A 13,842-nucleotide genomic window follows, 5' to 3' on the forward strand; every position below is an offset into this window, starting at 1 on the left:
AGCCTGAAGATGAGCACTCAGCCACACAAGGAGAGCTTCTTCCCCACTGCCAACTGATTCCCGAATGAACAATGAACCAATGACACGGCCTTACCTTGTCTTTTTCTTGCATTATTTTTATTTATTTTGTTTGCACTGTGACGCTGCCACAAAACAATGAATTTGTGACATGTTCATGACAATAAATTCTGATTCTGATATATACTGTTTCCAGTCATTAACAAAACATATTATTGCTATTTTTAATCTTCATTATTATTACTGTAACTTGTCTGAAAAAACCTTTGAAGATATATGGGAGAATTTGCATAAAGTCACATTTCTAATAAATTTGTAACCCAGGGAACCCCTGCATAGAAATATATATGTTTAATAAGCAAAATAAATCATTTTTTACTGAGACTCGACAACGTTCTTTTTCAAAAGGTTTGCTTCCCAAAAAAGAAAATGCGGATTTTGTTCAACATCTTCAAGATGAACGCAAAGATAATTTCAGATTTGCTGTATCATATAGGAAGTTGAAGAAACATTAGAACCATAGAACACTAAACCACAGAAAACAGCCCCTTTGGCCCTTCTTGTCAGTGCCAAAAACATCATTCCCACTGACCCTGCATCTGTTCCATAACCCTCCAGACCTCTCCTATCCATGTATCTTTGCTATTTAAAATGCAAGAGTGAGCCCATATTTACCACATCAGATGGAAGCTTATTCCACACTCCCACCACTCTCTGAGTGAAGAAGTTCTCCCTAATGTTCTCCTAAACCTTTTCCCTTTCACCCTAAAAATCTTTTATTGAATTTAACATGTTTAATTCCGAGTACTTTTGAGCCAAGCTCTCAGGTTGACTACACATGTCGCACAACAAAAGTGAGGAGCCCGTTGTTTGTCCTGGTCACCAATTTTAAAACCAAAGTAGAGCTCATATGCTTTCTTAATAAATTCAATCATTCTGTGTTTTTGAACCTTAAGCGTATACTCACCACAAATGTAACAAAATGTTTCACAGTTGTTGCGACATTGACAAGACATTTCTGCCATATTGAATCTTACTGAAGACAATAAATGCTATTAAGTACACTCACTGTTATTGCCTGAAGAACATGTGCATCAACATGTTCAATCTATAATCAATGTAATGCACAGCATTTGTATATGTGAGTTGTTTATCCTGACTAAGCATACCTAAACTAAGACAACATTTGCATTACATCTGCACTGAGTGCATGCCCAGGCATGGTTGGACTGACCAAAGCAACTTGTTTTGTGGGCAAAATACTAGTAAAATTAAAATATGACAGGATATCATAAAAAATAGGTTATAACTAAAAAAAATGGTATGAGAGGAAATTTTAAAAGTGATTTTCGTGATCAGCAGCCCAAAATCCATAAAATACATCAAAAAGTGTTCAGGAAGCAAAATATTCATTGTCCAATGCAGCAGCCTCCTTTTTCATTGGAATTAAGATACTAAGAATTCATTTTGGAAGAAAATGTAATAAACATAATAAATTTTATGTTTCACATCTGTTCATTTAATAATTCTGGTTGAAGTATAAAGAGAATTGTCATAGATTTGAATACAATGTACAAATGTACAAAATATTCTTACTTGCTTTAGCTACACAAGTCTGTAAGATACACCAACTACAATAGTATAAGTTAAATTATCACAATGTGCAAAGACAGAAAAAGAGATGATAAATATGAGGGCTGCAGAGGAGTGCTCTCCCCTCCACTCCCAATATATTCCATGGGGATCCTAACAATTTACTTGGGCATCTTCGTCCTGAACTACAAACTCCCAAGTTTTTTTCAAATCAGCTCCTCCCTCTGATCCATGCACTGCTGTTTATGTGATTTGTTCTTTATAAGAAAAGTTTATGATGTAATTTAGCCATGTAAATAACCAGCTCCACGGTCCAGAGAAACACCATCTCGTTTTCACTGTACACTGCAATGGTTATGGTAAGAAAAACAAATAAACGTGACTTGACTTGAATTGACTCCCTTTTCTAAGATCCATAATAAGCTTCTTGGTGTCATGTTGGGAAGAGTATCAAGTTCAGTGGGTTCACAGAGAGATAAGTCTAGACACAAGTGTTTCAATAACACATAACTTTTATTAACACATGGGAGACAAACAGGGGAGAATGTTAAACAGTACCTGATTGCTATTTCACTTAAGCAATGATACAGACATTCACCTCGAACCTAGGTTGGACTCCGACAATAGCCTTAATGGGGATATCTGGGAGGGAGGAGTCACAGGTTCAGGGGGCGGGCCAGCCCAGACAGCACATCTAAACACAGATGTGTGTGTGGTGCTTGGTCTTTCTGATGTTGAGAGTTCTGGCATCACCCAATCAGATCCTCCATTTCCATCCTGTACTCTGACTCATCAGATGTCATCAGTGAAATTATCACTTGCGTTGAAGCAGGATTGGGCTGTGCAATGCCTTAAATATACTGGCTATGGTCCAGGAATTTCCCTCTCACCAGTACACTTACCCTCACAATATAAAGGTGTCATTAACTTGCCCAGGCCTTCCTCCTTCCCTTGGATGTGTTTCACTTTCTGTCTTCTTGTCAGATGCCTATATATTCCTATATAGACATTGTCCTACATTGTCCTTCATAACTCCAACTATCTGGACTTTGGTGTTCTCTGTGCTCTCCCCTCCACTCCCAATATATTCCATGGGAACCCTGCTAACAATTTACTTGGGTATCTTCGTCCTAAACTACAAACTCCCAAGTTTTTTTCAAATCAGCTCCTCCCTCTGATCCGTGCAACTGCCCGGTAAGCAGTGGAGAGCTGTAATTGGCAACATAACTAAGAGAGGAATGGTTTCCATTCAGCATCCTGTTTAAAGGACAGAAGACAGCCACCTAGTCTTACAATTGAGATTCTCTGGCAATTTAAAGTTTGTGTCTGACAATACCCAAAGGAAACAGGAAGGATGATAAGGAAAGAAAAAGCTTGTCAGATACTTTAGTGAGAGATTTCAGCCCCATTCTGTGTTATCAGGCCTAACATCCAAGGACAATTTACTCTGTTCTTCCCAAAAAGGAAATAATTTCCTTGCAGACACATTAAACTGTGGATGCTGGAATCTTGAGCAAAAGCTCGTGGGCTGGAAGGCCCTGTTACCATTCTGTATGTCTAAATTAAATTAAAAATTAAATTAAATATTATTCATTGAACCATATGAAATGCGTGTGAAGAAATTGGATTTGAAAGTTAGTGGGTCCCTTCATTATGTGGAAACAATGAATACATTAGATGCTACAACTTGTTCCTTAATTGAGTAATTCCTTAAATCTCATCAAAAGTTAAATTAAACAATCCTCCAATAGGATAAAGGGTCATAAAGCTGAAATATTAACTCTTCCATACCAATAGATGTTGTTTGACCTGTTGAATATTTCCTGCCATTTTCATTTTTAATTTCAGATTTCCAGCATTTTTTCATTTGTAATCCTATAAAATGTGGCATTTGACTAATTGAATTAAAATTGAGTGAGTCTAGTATATTGAACAATTGTAATAATAGCAAGAATTAGTTGGTATACACTGTCATTTTCTTTATTCGAGTATGATGAAAATAGTAACCAAATGTTATAGGTAAATATGGAGATAAAAGTAAATACACTATCTAAGTATTATTTCAACCTATTTATTAACAGCAAGCAATATGATGACATTTTGTTCAGTTTTCTTAAGAATTTAAAATATTGGTTTAATTTTAATTATTCATTGTCTATTAAACAAACAAAACCTGCAATGTGTATTTGGTATATGCCATTATAAATGGTAAAAGTTCATTATATTTATCTGGAGGTGTTCATGAAAAGTGCAGAAAGATTAATGACCTCTTATGTTGATCAGCACTCAACATTGTTGCACAATCAGGAATTGCATCATGTTTCTGTGTAATTTTTCCCTTATCAGGCTTTACATGCACTTTAAAGATAGACAGTGGTTCAAAAGTCACTCAGCCTTCATACATTTATAATCTAACATTCTATTATATTCTGATTCGGTCATTTAATGTAGTTCTGTAATCTCAATGACGGCACCTAAAAGTAACCAATGGAAAAGAGGAGGTCAAGCAGAGGGAGGAGGATGGAGACAAGAATGTCTTGAACCTTCAAGTTCACTTCTTAAACTTATCAAAATACAAAACATCTACAGTTTGATTAAAAAAAATATTCAATCCCCCCCCCCCCCCAGTAAAATTGTAAAAGTATATGCTGTGACTTGTGCTATAAGTTCACTGTTTGATTCTTCACATGATAACTTGAAGCAATGCATGTAAACTGAAGGTAATGGTAATGGCATAGTCAAGTAAATGCCATGGAAGAAAATTTACAGCAATAAAAAAATAGGATTTGAGAGGCTTCCTTCAAACTGGAAGTTACTGAAATTCTTATTTTTGCATAATTGGCACGAATTGCATGCTGGATTATTTATATTACGTGCATGTTCAGATTTTTTTTTCAACAAATGCAATGGTTTGCCATTCACCAACATTCCAGTCTATTTTAGGTATCTTGTACCGTTGGGAATAGAAGCATAATTGAGATGTAAATGCATTCTTGAACTCAGTTAAAGGTGAGTTATAGCAATGGAAAGGTATTGAAGCAAGGTTTAATAATATCTCACATAGATTGCAAAAATTAATTTATAAACAATTTTTCAACCAATGGTATAATACATATTGAGGTCATATTTCACTGCTGACAACCCCAAACATTTCAATTAGAGCAATTACACGAGTGGAGATTGGGTGCCTTCCAATTCAGTGCCTTGTATTTCAACTGATTCTAAAATTACTGTAATCTAGTGAAACACAAAAAGTCTGCAGATACTGTGATTGTAGTAAAAATACACAGAAATGCTGGAGGAACTCACCCAGTCTCACAGTGTCCAAAGGAGGTGAAGATATACCGACATTTCAGGCCTGAGTTCTTCCTCAAAGACTGGGGAGAGAAAGGAGGGAGAATGAGAGGTGGAGTCCAGACCAACAGACAAAAGGTGTTAATTGGATATGATAAGAGGAAAGGTGGGAAATGATGTTGGCTCTGTGAAAGTAGGCAGAGGGGAAAGAGAAAAGATAGAGACAGAACAAGAGGAAAGGAGAGAGACAAAAAGATAGGGGGATTTAATAGAAACTGGAGAAGTCGATGTTAATCCCATCTAGTTGGAGAGTGCCCAGACAGATAATGAGGTGTTCTTTCTTCATTTTGTGGGTGGTCTCAGCTGGCAGTACATGAGTCCATGGACAGACATGTCAGCAAGAGAATGGGATGTGGAATTAATGTGGGTAGCCATTGGGAGATGCATGAGATAGTGGTGGACAGAGCCAAGGTGCGCAAAGAAGGTGAGGACAAGGGGAATCCCGTCCAACTTCCATCCTGACCTGAAATTCAGTTGGTCCATTTTTAGAAACACTCTCCATTTTCTCGATCTCTCAATCTCTATCTCAGGAGTCAAACACCCGACAGACACCTTCTACAAATCCACCAACTCCAACAGCTACCTCAACTACACCTCTTCACATCCTGACACCTGTAAGGGTTCCATTCCTTTCTCTTAATTCCTCCATCTCATCTGCTTCCTTGTCTTCTCAGATGACGTTTTCCATGCCAGATCATGAAAGTTGTCCTTCTTCAAACAACATGACTCTCCCTTTACCACCATCAACTCACCCCTCACCCACAAGCCCTCCATTACTCACATATCTGTCCTAGCCCCCTCCGCCACCCACGCGCAACAGGGACAGGATTCCCCTTGTCCTCACCTACCATCCCACCAGCCTGTGATCAACATATCCTCCTGCCATTTCCACCACCTACTAAGTGATCTCACGTCACATATTCCCCTCTCCTCCCTGCTCCACCTTCTGCAGAGACTGCTCCAACCACGACTCCCTTGTCCACTCCCCCCTCCTCACCAAAGGTCCCTTGGTACCTAACCCTTTGACCACAGGAGATGATCCACATGCGCCCACACCTCTTCCCTCATCACCAATCCTTCCAAGTGAAGCAACACCATGTGAATCTACTAGTGTCATCTATGGCATCCAGTGCTCCCGTTGTGGTCTCCTCTACATCGGAGAGACTGGGCACAGTCTGGAAGATCACTTTGTTAATCTCTATCTGCTGCAATTGCGTAGAATGACCACCCAATGACCACCCATTTCAATTCCCCATCCATTTCCTTGCTGACTTGTCTCTCCATGGTCTCATACACTGCTGGACTGAGACCACCCACAAATTGGAGAAACAACACCTCATCATCTGGGCACTCTCTAATTGGTTAGCATTAATATCAACTTCTCCTGTTTCTGTTAAAATACCCCCCTCATCTTTTTCCCCCCATCTCCTTTCATCTAGTTCCGCCTCTCTTCCTTTTTCCATCTGTCTTCTTTCACAGAGCCAAAATCAATTCTCACTTTTCCTATCATATCTATTTAACATCTTTTGTTTATTTATTTTTAATTATTTTATTTATTTTCAAATCAACATGAAATTCATTACATAAAAGAAACATAATCTCATCATTTGATGTTGATTTTGAGTAAGAAAAGAAAAACAAGAAAAAAGAACAAGCCCTAACTCTTGCCCCTCCCATCCACCCAGGGAAAAAAAAGGAGAGAAATAGTCAATAAAATTGAAGAGAGTAAAGAAAGAGACGAGAAAAGAAGAAAAAGGTTTCACTGAATTCATCAATCTCCTGCCAAGGGACAAATATCCCAACTTACCCGGGATCGCAGGTGGTTCCTGGATGCAGGGGGTCGAGGGTGGGGGTGGGATCATTATTAAGAATTTACACCGACGTGTTGAAGACATGGATTCCAAATATTTAGAAAAACATCATATTTTTTTCCTCAGGTTATAAGTACTTTTTTCCAGGGGAATACAAGCATATATTTCCGCTTTCCAACGAGCCGTATCTAAATGGGAATCAGATTTCCAGGTAACTGCTATACTCTTCCTGAACACTGCCGATGTGATCTTTACAAATTCTAATTGGTGTTTTGACAGCCTCATTTTAGGTCTTAGATCTGCTATATTTCCCAATACAAACAATTCCAGTATCTGTAAAAATGAAATCTTAGTGATTTGTTCTAGATTTCCCAAACCTTCCTAGAAAGGCCTCACCTTATAACATGATCAGGATGAATGCAAAATGTTTCTTTACCACATCTAAAACATTTATCTGATATTTCTGATTTTAATTTGTGTAATTTTTGCGGCACAAGGTATATTTGGTTCAAAAATTTGTCTTGCGCCAATCTATATGTTAATAGTATTGGTCTTGCTGTCCCAACATAAGTTGGACTAGCTTTTTAAAAAAAATTAATCGGTATGCCCAAATCTGTCTCCCATCTTTATTTTGGGATACCCATTTGAAGTAGGAAATGCACTTTTGAAATAATTTTCTTTGTAGTCCCATTTCGAACCAGAGTCTCTACTGCACTGCCTCCTTTTTTTTGTTGGCCTGGACTTCTCCCCCTCCCATTCTTCCCCCTTTCTCTCCCCAGTCTTTAATTCAGTTGGGAGGAAACCCACACAGATACGTACAAACTCGTTACAGACAGCGTTGGATACGAACCCAGGTCGTTGGCGCTGTAATTGCATTATGCTAACCATGATGCCCTATCATAATTTTTATAAATTTAATAATTTTGCAAATGTTATCATACCTGTGAACTCATTGTATCCATTTAGATAGTAGTTATGAGGATAACAATGGGCACAATTTGTCATTTTATTTGATATATTTCTCTTTTTTTTGTAATTGTTCAGATTTTAAAAAATTCTCAACCATTAGAAAAATACAGGCTGGTTATATTTTGTTAGTACACAGGAGGCCATTTAACCCATCAAGTCAATGCCATCTTTCTGACCATTCACATTAGTTCCAGACCCCATTTGTGACCCTGTAATCTATCCTTTTTCATGTGACTTTCAATTCCTCAATAACTCTCCTGCCAGCCACATACTTAGTACTTTACTACAGCCAATTAAGATAAGAACACCATTGGAATATGGGAGGAAATCACGTAGTCACAGAATGAATATGCAGACTCCACTATAGCAACACCCACATCAACATCAAATCTGGAAATGGAAATGTGTGGCAGAAAAACTGCTGTGGTGCTCTGCTGTCCTCTGCCATATTCCTGCAGTACAGCAACCACAAGAATAGGAACTGAATACTGAAGTAGTGTGGCTATACTTCAGCTATATACAAGGCATTGGTGAGATCATAGTGTTACGGGCCCAGAGGACCCCAAAACCCCAAGCAATAGATATTCACCAAGACAAATGATTACTTAAACAAAAGGTGCTTTTAATTATCTTCAAACATGAAAACAGAATCACACTTTAACTTATCACAATTGACTCAACCCCCTTCTAATTCTAAGCGCACGTGCATGTCGTGTGTGTGATTTCAGGAAAGTTCTTTGGTTCACAGTCCAATCTCACTTCTCATCCCTCCAAGTTCACTGGTTGCAGGAAATTCTTATACCGTGCACAGAATTTAACATTCATGAAGTTCACCAGGCTTTGGTGCTTGAAAGGTAAATGGTTACCGCTCCGGAAGATTCTTGAGTTTTCAGAAAGAGATTCATTGTACGCCGAGACCCACAATGGATTCCTTTTTTTAATCAGCCATTTCAGTGTCTTGCTGAAGAAACTTACCCCCTCAGGGTTCTCCAGATGACAACCTCTTTCTTTCAGGTCACCACGGAGTTCCTTTTCATTTCCCTTATTCCAAGTGAAACATTAGACAACCAGTTCTCTTCTCTTGCATGAACCACAAGGGCTTTGACCAGGCTGAATTAAGAACTCACAACCCATCTTCCACAAGCTTGCCAGTAGAACTGATCTCTATCTCCCTGAAAGAGAAAGCCTATTTGACTCTCTCTGCTTGCAAAACCACATGTCCCTCTTAAAACAGCAAGTTCCCCTCCAGACAATCTGTGGCTCTGACAAACTCTTTCATCTGTTGCCTTTTTGTAAAGAACAATCCATTAGTGAAGCCTCTTGGGCACTCTCCAAAGCTTTTTGCAAAGGTTGTTGGCCCCGATATGTCTAGCATGAGCAGAGCTCCAGTATTTTAAATAAAATCTGTTTTAAAGTATTTGTATGTGACCAACACTAAAATACCTGCCCCAATTTATCTCCCAAAAACATATCTATATTCTGTCACAATATTAGAAGTGCTCAGTAATATACAAATTTCCTTATTTAAGGAAGTGTTTATTCGCTGGAAGCAGACTGATTTAACTAGACTGATTTCCTCTGACAATAGTAAAACACAAAACTCTGCAGACACCATGGTTGAAGTATAAACACAAAGATAAAGATATATAGCCAACATTTTGGGCTTGAGCCCATACATCACGAAGAGTTCAAGCCTGAAACATTGGTTAAGTATCTTAATTTTGCCTCTCTCTGTTCATAAATTAATACCTAGAATCGGTGGATTGTCTTTAAGTAAATACATTGTGAAGTAAAAGTAGGAAATGCTGGAACTTCACAGCTGCTCAAGCAGTTTCTGTGCAGAAATAGTGATAATATTTTAGGTCAGTAACCTTCTGATTCGAAACATTAAGATTTTGATTCTCCAGCTACAGGTGCAACCTACTTGCTTATTATTTCCAACATTTTCTGTTTTCATTTCATATTTCTAGGTTTTTGTGTTTGTATTAATTATTTTGTTTGAACATTATCAGGTAAAATCAACCTAAATAAATCCACACCCGCTGCCAATTCTTGAAGTGAAATTGTTGATTCTAATTCCATTTTAATTTTCCCCACCCTTCTTGCATGTTTCTCTTGCAAAGTCACTTCTGGAATGTCCACCTTTCTTCACCAACACTGGACAATGATTTTTTTTTTCTTCCTGAACACGTTTGGGTGTATTTTGTGGGGTTTAGGCTGATGATCACGAAAAATACCTTGAAATTTCCCTATCCTGTATGTTGTTTTAGATGTAACCTATTTTTGTGAATCATCCAAGCTGTGCTTCAAGCAGACAAAACCAGGAAGTGCAACATGTTATTGAAAATTAATTTCCTGCATTCGCACTTGGACGTCTTCCCTGCTGATCTTGGTGGAGTCAGTGACAAACATGGTGAAAGGTTTCACCAGGTTCAGTGGCTTCAGGGCAATTGGAATCCATCAATGCTGGCTGACTATTGTTGGACACTGATAAGAGAGGCATCAGATGCATAGCACAAACAGAATCAGCAGCATTTTTAGGTCAGTTGAACCAACACAGTGTGTCAGCGTTATTATGAGATTAAACGTACTAAATTCAATAAAAGTTTATGTTTCTCCAATCACAGTGCAAACATTCATATTATGAACCATCTTACAACATAATATATTAAAAAAATTTAAATATTAGTGCACAAAAAGTAAGACAGTGTCTTTGGATCATTGGTCATTCAGGAATCTGATGGCAGTGGGGAAGAAGCTGTCCCTGTGCTGCTGAGTGCTCGTCTTTAGGTTCCTGTACCTCCTTCCTGATGGTAACAGTGGGAAAAGGACATGGCCTTGGTGTTGGGGGTCTTTGAGGATAGAGGTTGCTTTTTTAAGACATCGCCCCATGAGTGAAGTCCAGTGTTTGTGATGTTGCTGGCTGAGTTAACAACCCTCTAGAGCTTTTTTTGTCCTGAGATTTGGCACTTCATAGCAGACAGTGATGCGACCAGCCAAAATGCTCTCTTTGGTGACCTACTGAATCTCCTCAAGCACCTCACAAAGTATAGCTGCTGGTGGACCCATCAACATACAGGCTCCAGTTCAGATCCTTGACCTTCTCCACTAGTGAGCCCTTGATGAGAACTGGATCTTGGTCCCCTGACTCCCTCCTGAAATCTACAATCATCTCCTTGGTTTTGGTAATGTTGAGAACTAAGTTGTTGTTATTACACCACTCAAAGAGCTGATCTATCTCCCTCCTGTATGCATTCTCATTGCCGTTTGTGATTCTGGTGACCACTGTGGAGTCGTTGGCAAACTTGTATATAGCATTGGAATTGTGCCAGGACCCACAGTCACGGGTGTATATTTGGTAAAGCAGTGGGCTAAGCACATATCCTTGGGGTGTGCCTGTGTTGATAATCATTGAGGAGGAGATATTGCTTCCAATTTGTACTGACTGTGGTCTTCTGATGGAAAAGTAAAGGATTCAGTTGTGGGGGGTGGGGATACAGAGGCCCAGAGTTTGTAGCTTCTTGACCAGCACTGAGGGAATAATGATATTGAAGGTTGAGCTGTAGTCTATGAAGAGTAGCCATATGTATGAATTGCTGTTTTCGAGGTGATCCAGAGATGAGTGGAGAGCCAGAGATATTTCATCTGCTATGGAGCTATTGTGAAGATAGGTGAATTGAGGTGGGTCCAGATCTTTGCTTTGGTACATGCTTAATTCTGGCCATGACCAGTCTCTCAAAGCATTTGATCACAGTAGGAGTTAGTGCTACTGTGCTACTGAGCAGCTCACACTACTCTTCTTGGGCACTGGGATGATTGATGCCCTTTTAAAACAGGTGGGAACCTCTGACTGGAGCAATGAGAGGTTAAAAATGTCCATCAACACTCTGGCTAGTTGGTTGGCGTAGATTTTCAGTACCCTGCCAGGTATGCTGTCAGGACCTGACACCTTGGGAGGGTTCATTCTCTTGAATGATGATTTGACATTGTCCTCATAGGGCCTTCAGCCTTTGCAGGGATTCTAGTAGGCACTGTTTTTGATTCTTCTTCTCAAAGTGGGCATAGAAGGTGTTCAGCTCATCAGGAAATGAAGCATCACATCCTCTATGGTGTTTGCCCTCGCTTTGTAATGATCTGCACCACCTGCCATAGCTGGCGTGTATCTGTTTCAGTCTCTAGCTTCCTCTGGAATTGCCACTTTGCCTCAGAGATTGCCTTCTGCAGGACGTACCTGGTCTTCTTGTAGAGATCTAGATCCCTGGCCTTAAACGCCCTGTTCTCACCCTCAGCAGTCATCAACAAACTCAGCAAAACTCCTCAGTTCCTGCCCAATTTACCTCTGTTCATGCTCCGATTATTATCCAGTTTATTCTCTCTGCCACACTGTGCTTAACTTGCAAAAATACCTTGCAACTCACTAAAACATCTTCATTTGTATATGACAACAAACATGACACACAATATTATGAGCTGTGGCGGCCCTTCACAGTTTTCTCATGGGGCCTCACAAAATGAAGGACGAATGCAAAGATCCAGCAGGCTGCACAAGGCCCGCACCGCAGCCCTCCAATTGGCCACAACCAAAAGAACTGAACTGGCCTATCAGGGAAAGCAGATCACAAACACACCAATCAGTGCTGAAAGGGTTTTGACCACACCCCTCATCTTGAGAATAAAAGCAGGGCCGTGAGCCCAATAAAGCAGTGTTATCTACATTCAACTGGGTTCGTGTAATTCTTACTGGGAACAGCGTGTTCTTTCTGAGCTAACCTGTCTGCAGCTATAACTTCTCCTGTTGCAGCTAGCTACAAACTTCTATTTTAGTAAAATAGGATTATCACTGTAAGGGATAGTATAGACACGAGAAACTGAATGGTCAGTTAATATTTACCATTTCACACAAGTACAATCACGAGTCACAGCCCACTGACAATGTGATACATTGGAAGAACTGAAGGAAGGTTTGTCACAGTCAGTTTCAAATTTGATACATTTGCAAAGCCATTGTGATTTTTGCTAAGGTATAACCATGCTGACGGCTGCAGAGAAAACAGCTTTATGAAGCAGCTCTTGTGGCCAGCTATTCTGTGGAATTCAGAGCAAAGCATGAATTGGGCCTCAGAATTGACCTGTGCCAGGAGGGACTTTTGGGAAACAAAACGCTTCATTTTGATTGTGACTAACAGTGAAGAACCCTTGGAGAGACTGCTTCATTTTAAGTGTGACTAACAGTGAAGAGAGACCGGTGGAGGCTTGCCTAAAAAAGGACCAGGAGTATTATGACCACAGCTTGTGTGGTTAGACATTTCTTCAAAGGCAACGCAAGGAGAAATCGTGAGTCTGTAGCAGCTACAACTCCAGTCGTCCCATCAGTTCAATAATTCTGGGCATCAAATTTTAAAGGCCTACACTTCAACACTGAATTTAAAAGTCTGAACTTTGAAGCAAGTGCGCACACACACACAATTCACGTAGAGTTGGGGATAGATTTAGTGTTAAGGATAGTTTAAAAGTTAAGACTATGGTTTAAGAGTTGGAAATAAAATTGGTGTTTTAAAATTAAACACTGTCTGGTTTATTGTCTATTGCTGCTTGTTATGTACGGTTCATAACACCAAAAACTTCTCTGGCTAAACACAGATTCTGCAAATGAAAAGTTAATAGATTTAAAATCCCTATTCCGCACAAATAATTTGTACAAACTTACCCCACTCCCCTTCATCAGTCTATGTAAGTTTTACATTCTGGTCATGACCTGTAGTCTCTAAATCTGTAGTGTTTCAATGGCAAAACCTTTAATTATTTTAATTATTTCTTACTCATTCTTTAATCTCCTTTAAAAATCAGAATCACTTAATCTGGTTTTCCTTTCCAATTTCCCCCTTGCTAATCATTGCAGCACATTTTAAATAAGACAATTTCCTAAACCTTTGTGGCATTCACAACAAAATTTGTAATCTGTACTCAGGATATTGTAGGATTTTGTTTCTAACAACAGTTACATCATTTCAAGCAGACGGACTGTATTTTTCAATGCCATTCACTAAAATAGGATGCTGGACAAGTTTTGAGTTTTTTTTCATTCTGTTACATTTGA

The 13,842-nt window shown here is 39.2% G+C and overlaps 1 protein-coding gene across 1 annotated transcript in view; it reads right to left on the reverse strand.

Moving 5' to 3' along the window:
- Positions 1 to 6,888: 6,888 nt before the first annotated feature.
- Positions 6,889 to 13,842, reverse strand: part of l2hgdh (L-2-hydroxyglutarate dehydrogenase) — a 64,038-nt gene continuing 57,084 nt past the window's right edge. The window contains exon 10 of the mRNA XM_069916600.1: positions 6,889 to 6,964. Within this exon, the coding sequence (XP_069772701.1) occupies positions 6,904 to 6,964 (61 nt within the window). The 3' untranslated portion in view covers positions 6,889 to 6,903. The remainder of the gene's footprint in view (positions 6,965 to 13,842) is intronic.

Source organism: Narcine bancroftii, chromosome 2 (genome assembly GCF_036971445.1).
Source record: "Narcine bancroftii isolate sNarBan1 chromosome 2, sNarBan1.hap1, whole genome shotgun sequence".
NCBI classification, from domain to species: domain Eukaryota; kingdom Metazoa; phylum Chordata; class Chondrichthyes; order Torpediniformes; family Narcinidae; genus Narcine; species Narcine bancroftii.